At 33.0% G+C, this 9,211-nt stretch overlaps 1 protein-coding gene across 1 annotated transcript; it reads left to right on the forward strand.

Moving 5' to 3' along the window:
- Nucleotides 1–4,993: 4,993 nt before the first annotated feature.
- On the forward strand, nucleotides 4,994–8,160 carry LOC131037633 (disease resistance RPP13-like protein 4). Its single transcript, XM_057969820.2, has one exon. The coding sequence runs from the start codon at nucleotides 5,218–5,220 to the stop codon at nucleotides 7,963–7,965; it is 2,748 nt and encodes a 915-aa protein (XP_057825803.2). The 5' UTR covers nucleotides 4,994–5,217; the 3' UTR covers nucleotides 7,966–8,160.
- Nucleotides 8,161–9,211: the final 1,051 nt, after the last annotated feature.

Genomic DNA, 9,211 nt, shown 5'->3' on the forward strand with positions numbered 1-9,211 from the left:
TATCTTGTTTTTCAACCTTAGCAAGACAACTTGCCCATTCCCAACCTCTGTTTACAGACCAATGACTATTAGGAAAGTTAGGAATGCCTAAAAAATATAATAAAGTACTAATTTCTTGGTAGTCTGTCATAGGACGCTCTCTGTTCAAAATATGGAAAACAACACTTAACTGAACAGTTTTTCCCAGTTGTGCTAGTGCCATTGCCTTTCCAAAAATAGCTTCGAGAGAACCTCTAGATTCAACGAGCTTTTCTTGCCTTTTCAAATGAACATCATATTCTAAGGCACACTTAACATGCTGACATTTCTCCTTTGTTTTCCATCTTATCACTGATATTTCAATTCCATCTATGATTTGCTTTTTGTAAACTTTGTTGATATGCTTTTCAATGGTGTCAAGCTTCAGTTGCAACCTCTTCTCCTTTTTATATTTCCAACTACATTCTAATGGAGGGTCACCTTTGTTTGGATTCTCCACTAGTTCAATGAATGGATAATTTGACACCCAATCAATTTGAAAATGCCTCGCCATATCCCACTCCCGACTTGTTCTTGATTTGGATCTTCTTTTCCCCTTTTGTCCATCATCATCATCTATGGCATTGTCAACCAGGTCAATTATCACATCCCCACTACCCTAGGTATCTACCAGATCTTCTTCTTCATTGTCATCTGAGATATCACATTCACCACGTTCTTCAATATTCGGTGTAAGTTGTGGATGTGATAGTTGTGATGATGTACCTTCATGATCATCTTTTTTACCACAAACATTGCTAAAGTGTGAATTTAAGGTTCTGCATTTTGTTGAACTCTGCTGGCCTTCACCATATTTAGGAGTCTTACCCTTCTTCCTGTTTGACATCTTCGATGAAATAAAGGCTGCAAAAAAATATCTACTTGTTTAAGAAGCAATAATAGATTACAAGATTCATTGCCCCTAGGGCCTAGAATCTAGATGTTTGAGGTCTCCCTACTCAATAAGAATGACCAAAAAATAGATTGAGATGACTAATATTATAACACTTCAAAAAAATGATCACTAGTAGGCGACAATGCAGCAATGGTTATTCCTATTTGTAACTTGACTATTGATCCGAATTGAGAGCTCCTAATCGACTAGATTGTGTAAAAATAAATTTGATCTTTCATACAGTCTTATACCAATCCATATTTGGCAAATATTGTGAGGATTTTAAATGGTATTCAAAAAAATTGGCGAATCCCACTTAATACTAACACGTCATATGGAAACATAGGGCAAATGAAACATTGACAAAACATACATGTTGTAATATACTAGGCGATTATGGATCGTCCATTGGGATGGACTTATAATAGAATTGGTGAAATCAATCCTCCCACAACATTGAACGATAAATGGTATTTGTGAATATGGGGGAGAATTAAGATACTCTTTCGAAAGTGTCGAGCGAATTGGGTCCTCATGCACTTTGAACTATCAATTGCTATTGGCGAATTACACTGGTACATTAAGCCACACTTCCAAAAATTCAAGCAAAAATATTAAATATACCGTTGTGAAATCATAGACTCTATTAGCGAAATCTTTAAATCATTACAAATAATTAATGAAAATGAAGGCGAATTGAAATGCATTTGACCGAACATTTGTAAAGTTGGTGCGATTCGACCACCTCGCCATTTTCCAAATGCCTAATACAAAATATTTGCCAATTGGCGATTATTCGCCACTAAAATTTTCTCTCTTGATGGATTGCACGACATCTGTGAAACAATTTCATGCACCTTAGTTGCTTCTAAATATAATGAAATTAATATCAAATTAATCACAACATTATAATCATAATAGTAAAATAGCCATTAACTTTTTTTACAATTATTGTTGATTATTTGACTATTGAATAGTGTATTGTCTGAGTAAAATAGATACTCTATATTTAAAAAAAAAAAAACTAATCTATAGATTGAATGAGAGAGAAATTTTATTTTTAGTTTTTATTTTCTTGTTTTAAAAAATAAGTTTGTAATTATACTTAAAGAATAATAAATAAGTCTTTAATTGTCATTAGTTCTAACAACTTAGAAATTTTAGTTAATAATATTTATCAAATAAAAAATATTCAATAAATATTGATGGTAGTTATTTTCTAATTGTATATGATTTATTTATTAAATTTATATTTTTAATTATTTATTAGTAATTTTATTGTAATAATCAATTTTAAGGTTATGAAATGTCTAAATAAAAGTCAAATTTAACTTTTTCTGGTTGACAAAGAAATAGAATTAATGAGAAGGTATTTAATATAACCACATAAAATGATATTAAGTAAACATTATAAATACTTTTTATCATTGCAATCTCCATACCTATTAATCTTTAGATAAACTCAAACTATAAATTTAACTAGAACGCATGGAGTAGGAGGAAGGTTAATGCCACTTGTGATGCCATGGATGGGAAGCAGTATAAGTAAGAATCTATTATTGATATTATTGATCTTCTCCTTTGGTTCTATATGACAGGATTGTTTGGTAAGTGAGAATTATTTATATATATTATTGTTTGGTGGGTGAGAATAAGTCTTATTGAGCAATTATTGCACTTCTCAAAAGCTCATGAATAAGTAAATGGCGGTCTAGTCTGGCCAAACAATACGGAAAGTTTTCACATGGCTTTGTACATTATCATTGGGCGATCTGTTTTCAAATAATAATAATGATAATGTACAGATTGTCTTTTCTCTGGCCTGCCATTCCACGCAATTTCCTTGCTGTAGCGCTATAAGATTATGAATTGACTGCCATCTGAACGTTCATAGGCTGTAAGTTTGCAATTGCCACGTGAAAACTTTCGGTATTGTTTTGGCCAAACTAAACTGTCATTTAATTATTTACTAGCATGTATATAAAAAAGAAGTGCAATAATTATGTAGATAGTAGAATATATCTTGAGTAATATATTAGAGGATGCAAATCTTAAAAGGAAATGTTCATGTGTTGAATTATTTAAAACGTAATATTGCTAAAGAAATACAGAGTGAAACATTTCATCCCATAGCTAAATAATTTTGTATAATAAAGTAATAAAATAATAAAATAATAATATTATTATATTATAATTGTATAATTTATATTATAATTTTATTATTATATTTATTTACATTTATGGCTAATTGCATCCTTTCTTAAAATGGACCATTATTTAATCCTAACCATAACACTAATACGATTCTTTACTCTAGAATCATAACCAAACCTAAACATAATTTAATTACAACTATAAGTGAATAAAATGAAACCTGAAAACTCACAAAGCTCAAATGTAATTGTAAATCTAATGATATTCCTTAAGAGTTTAAATCATGGTTCAATTAGGAGCTATATTCAATAGGGTATAATGTTCACATATATGTTTGATGTTTAATAAGGATAAATAATATATTGTTATTATTGTATTATTAATATAGTGTAATAGTATATCTAATTGTACTCTAATCTAAAATAGACTCTAATTTAAACATAATCCTAACCCTATTTCTAGTTGTAACTGAACCCAATTTATTTGTAAACCCTAGCTCTAGCCTTAACCCTAACCTTAATTTATCTCTAACCCTAAACAAATACTAATTAAAACATAATTGTAATTGTAAACATAGAGATTATCTAATTAGGGTTCGGATTAAATTTGAAATATTTTTTCCAAAGAAGACATCAATTTGTTTTTTTTAATTATGCTAAAACTTAGCAATTAACTCTAAAACTAACTTTAACTCTGATTATCTACAATCATTTTCTGAATTATTTCAGCAAATAATTTTCATTTTTTCAATTATTATCAACTAATTAATTTGATTTTGCTTTAAGTGTTGAATTTATTTGTAAGCCCTAGCCCTAGCTCTATTTTTTAGGAAGCCCCCTTCACGACACCTAGCCTAATTTGTCATGCTCCATTTCTAGGTTGGACAACCATTAAAAGAATCTTTTTAATGCAGCAGTAGGACTTTTTTTTTTGCACCATAAAAAACTGTTTTTATGGACATGAGAAATGTAGAAACAAGTGGAGGAGTTCTCCACTTATATAGGGCAAACTTTCCAAACATTTAGACTAATTATTATTATAATTTTGTAAGTTCATTGAAAAAAAAAAAGGAAAGGAAAGGAGCTTTTACAGTCCACAATGCCATCAATCTGTATATGGTTCTTTAGATGGGTCTATAGATGGGTTAGATCAATATGGGACAACCTCCTACTTCTTGTGGGACACACCTAACTGTACCAAAAACAAAACTTACATATCCTACCTTATTATGGAATTTCAACTTGTGACCTCTATTACAAGAGCACAAATTCTCCACCACTAAAAAACTAAAAGTGAAGAAAGTTTGTTATATCTACCAAACAAAATATTTAATTTATCACTTAAAAAAGAGATTGGAACTAAAAAATAGTAAAAAAAAGAAATTGGAACTAAAAAATAGTCAAAGTATTTAATTTATCACCTTAAAAAGAGATTTGGACGCAGACATACCATCTAGAGAGAATTGAATTGTCGGTAGTGCTTGTATTATGTTCGGACCCTTCACCTTCCTTTCTGTGGTTGTTCTTTTTACACGTATAACATATATATTAAAAACGCGGTCAACTCCGTCAGTCAAATTGAATTGTCCGTAGTGCTTGTATTATGAAGTTTAGAACCTTCAACTTCATTTCTATGGTTGTTCTTCTTACACGTATAACATATATATTAAAAACGCGGCCAAATCCGTCGGTCAAATTGAATCGTCCGTAGTGCTTGTATTATGAAGTTCAGACTCTTCACTTTCCTTTCTATGGTTGTTCTTTTTTACTTCTCCTAAATTGGCCTACGTATAACATATATATTAAAAACGCGCTTAACTCCGTCGGTCAAATTGAATATCACCGTATCCCATTTGACATATGATGTCATTAATTGCCCTATTCAATTTTAACAGTGAGCTTGGCGTCATTAATCACCCCATTCAATTTGATTGGTGAAGTTTACGAGGTAGTACCTTCCAAGTTTTTTCATGAAAGCTGCTAAAAAAATAGGGATTACGTGCGGGCGAAGGTTTTACTGTTATGAATGGTAAGAGTTCTGATTCTGAGAGAGTATACTAGCTATTCTTGAGGTTTTGTGTTATTGAAAAAGTTTAGTGTATACTACCTATTTTATCAAGCGCATCCTCAATTCTTATCTACCAATTAGAGATGGAAGCTATAGTTGGAGGAGCTGTAGCTGGAAAAATTTGCGAGATGACTCTTCAGATGACAGTTCAAAAGTTATCCGCACAGATAAGCCTTGTCACAAACTTCCAGAAAGACTTTGAATGGTTGAAGAGAAAACTTGGATATATGAAGGGATTTCTCAAGGATGCCGAGCAACAGTGCAGACAAAAGGAGAGTGTGAGGCAATGGTTACAAGATGTTCGAGACATTGCCGTACGTGCAGAGGACATATTAGAGCGATGTACTGCACAGCCTCTCTACACTAGCAGACTTCAATCTGTTTTCACTGGTAATCACATGGGTTTTCGTTACAAATATTCACGAAAAATCAGTAAGATCAAAGCTAGAATTAAGCTCCTTATTGAGGAGGGATGGCAATTAAAGGTTGCTAATGATGTTTCGTCCGGAGAAGAAGCATCAAGCAGCACTTTACGAAGAGCATACTCAAAGAGATCAAGTATTGTGCCAATAGATTCACATCCAGTGGGTATAGAGGCCAAGGTTGAGCACTTGGTAAGCTTGTTAGAGAGGCCTGCAGTTTCTGTTATAGCCGTCGTTGGAATGGGCGGCTTAGGGAAGACTTATCTTCTCCAACATGTCTACAGTGTGGTCAAATATAGGTTCGAGAAATCTATTTGGCTTTCAATTTCTCAATCCTTTTCTATTTCTAAGTTGCAGAATGACTTAGCCTCTCACTTAAATATAAAGGATAAAATTCAAGGAGTTTCTGAACAAAGAGCAGAGGAATTGATTAATGCCCACTTGAAAGAAAAAAAGATTGTGATTGTTCTGGATGATGTGTGGAAGCCCATCAAAGAGGGCAATTTGATAAAGAGACTTGGTTTGACAATTGGGCAAAACTGCAAACTTGTGATCACAACTAGAAACAGAGAAGTTTGCAGAAATGTGAAGGCAGAAATTTATGAGATGGAACGTTTGAGTGAAGAAGACAGTTGGAAACTGTTTTGTATTTATGGGTTTCCAGAGGATGAGGGAAACAGAGCACCCGAGCACCTTCTGGATGTAGCCCGCAATATTGCAAAGGAATGTGGAAACCTGCCCTTGGCCATCAAGACAACTGCAGCATCTCTGGCAGGCTGCAGATCCCGAAGGGAATGGGACTCCAAACTAAGTCAGCTTAAAGAGGTATCTACTCTCAATAAACCCTTGGAAGTCCTCAAATTGAGCTATGATTGCTTGCCTGCACATCTTAAGGCTTGTTTTGCTTATCTGTCTTTCTTCCCTGAGGATGAGAAAATAGACTGCGAGTACCTGGTAAATCTTTGGATAGCAGAAGGTTTCATTCCAGATGGAAAAGACCAGTGGGATATTGGATGGAAATGTTTAAATGAGATTGCCAATCTTTGTTTAGTTGAAATAGTGGAAGAAGAATGGGAGGGATCAGATCATGATTCTGATATTCAAGTTGAACTTGAAGTCAAAAAATATTGCAGAGTTCATGATTTATTTCTTGATTTGGCGGTGTATATATCTAAAGAAAACAAATGTGCTTTCAAAATTGAAAACGCCTTCAAAGAATTCCCTGCCAGGAACAACAGTGTTGATTGGTGCAGGGTTTTGTTGCCCAAGAAATGGATAGATGATAAGGTCCTGCTAAAAAGCCGCCTTGCATTTTCTCCCAAACTTCTCCGGACATTATCATTGTCTGACAATCGCATAGTTAACATCCCCCCCAAAATTTTAATGAATATGAAAGTACTGCGGGTTCTTGACTTGAGCAGGAATGGCATCAGTACGTTGCCTGATTGTGTTGAAGATATGAAGCTTCTCAAAGTTTTGAACTTATCGAGCACATGGATTACGGAGGTACCAGGGTGCGTTAGAAGTTTGAAGAGTCTTCTCTTTCTCGATGTTTCTTTTTGCTCTAGCTTAAGGCAGATACCAGTGTGGATAGGTAAACTGAAATGTCTTCAGCATATCAATACAGTGCAATCTCCTCTCATTAATACTTTGCCAAATGGAATTTTAAATCTCAAGTCTCTCCGGACACTCAGATCTCGTCGCTTGCGCCTCTCTGTCAGAAATGATTCAGAGTTGAAGTTACAGGATGTTCGTAGTATGTTTCAGCTGCAAGAATTAAGCATATGCCTTCACACAGAATCGCAATTACAAAGTATAAAAGAAGGGATTTTGGGGAAGTTGGTAAGGATGCGCCATCTCACTGTTGAGAATTGTCTTCCATTCCCTGATTGCCCGTTTCCGGAGGAACTGGAGATTATGAGAGATCTTGAAACATTACAGCTACACAAATTTGCTGTGACAAGTAGTTTATGCAGTTTTGTGGATCTTAGGGAACTCAGGTTACAAAGATGTCATTGGAATAGTTATCCAGAATTCCAGAAAATGCCAAACTTAATGAGTTTGCAGTTGGATAGTAACATAAGCTGCACAGAGATACCAGCGGCTTTTGGAAAGTCGGGCGGGTTTCCAAAACTTCGGTTCATGCTGATTAGAGATTTCCCTGGGCTGGACGAGTTTCCTGAATTGGAAGATGGAGCCATGCCACACCTCGAGGTTTTTAAGCTACACAAGTGTCACAATCTGAGCGAATTAAGGGGATTGGAGAAATTGAAAATGCTCAAGGAGTTCAACTATCATCGTTCATTTGGATTATGGTTTAGGCTACAGGAAGGAGGGCAAGATTGGCGAGAAGTTAAAGCCCGTAATCCGCAGGTAATCATCACCCACAGGCACAGGCGTTATGTTTAACAAATTATCAGCTCCATTAAAAATAGATGTAGAGATATTTGCCATGACATGTGTTGATGGTATGTGTAACTTTATATCTATTATTTTTTATATGCTTTGAATTAGATTTTATCAAATGGACATTAATGTAATGATTAGTTTACAACTATCATATATTTGATATACTTGATGTATGGTTTTATATATTTCAATGTATATCATCATGGTTTTTTATATTTATATACTTGATCATTAGATACATTATTCATCACTCTAATAAATTAAATTTGCAGATCATACTTGGTGTAGGTCTCTTTTAAAGTCACAAATCTAACCCCTAAACTATTGGGAATAAAGTTTCTCAATCTTTATCATTTCTAACATGATTATTTATTTATTTGTTATGTTATTAAATAATTTTTTTTTGTGTTCTATTTGTTGAAGACAACTCAAGAAAAAGTGATAGATGAAAAGTTTTTATGAGAAGTGTGAGCTTTTCATGTTAAGTTTTATATTTGTAATTTCTATAAATAAAGGTGTTATGATTAGAGTTGTATTATGAAATTATTTGTAGGTATTGTTATGTTATAATCAGCTAGATTGTCTAGGGCAATAAATTAAGAAAGTTCTTTGAATGTGGGGTTTTCTCTCTTGTGGTGATGTTATTTTATATTTTTGTAATGTCGATATTCTCTATAGTGATTGTTTAAGGGTTTAAAACTTTCTTCAATAGTGATATAGCATTTTGAGACTTCTACAGTTTTATCTAGTCATATGGATGGGTGAATTTGTTTTCCCTAGATTAAAATTTATATCTTTTTGCTCATTTGTTTTTTGTTTAATTGGTTGTTGACTTGCTAGCCCTGGTCATTGGTAGCTTAAGTTATAGCTGAAGATTTTTATGTTCATGTCTCTATTGACCACTTCATTATAGTTGCCTTATTAGTAAAAATATAGACAATAAAGGTGAAAAATTTCATATAAAAATTAGAATAGGTTATTAACATAAATTGAAAAATATGTAACAATAGAATTTGTAGTAGATTGAATCTAGTGCTACTAGTTTTTTTGAAAAGAACAAATTATTTGATAAAAAAATTGTAATTTCATGTACTACTACTATACTTTTTGAAACAATCAACTAAAGTACATTTTTTAAATTTTTTTAAATTTTTTGATATAAAGACACGTCTCAATATGCCATTTCTTGTTTTGTAGGTTTTTTGCAAGTAAACAATTAGTCATGAAATTTTTAGTAAGATTGAAA

Source organism: Cryptomeria japonica, chromosome 11 (assembly GCF_030272615.1).
Source record: "Cryptomeria japonica chromosome 11, Sugi_1.0, whole genome shotgun sequence".
NCBI lineage: Eukaryota > Viridiplantae > Streptophyta > Pinopsida > Cupressales > Cupressaceae > Cryptomeria > Cryptomeria japonica.

Excerpts from the sequence above, each read along its gene's own strand:
- LOC131037633 (XM_057969820.2), top strand. The coding sequence starts at position 5,218 with ATGGAAGCTATAGTTGGAGGAGCTGTAGCTGGAAAAATTTGCGAGATG.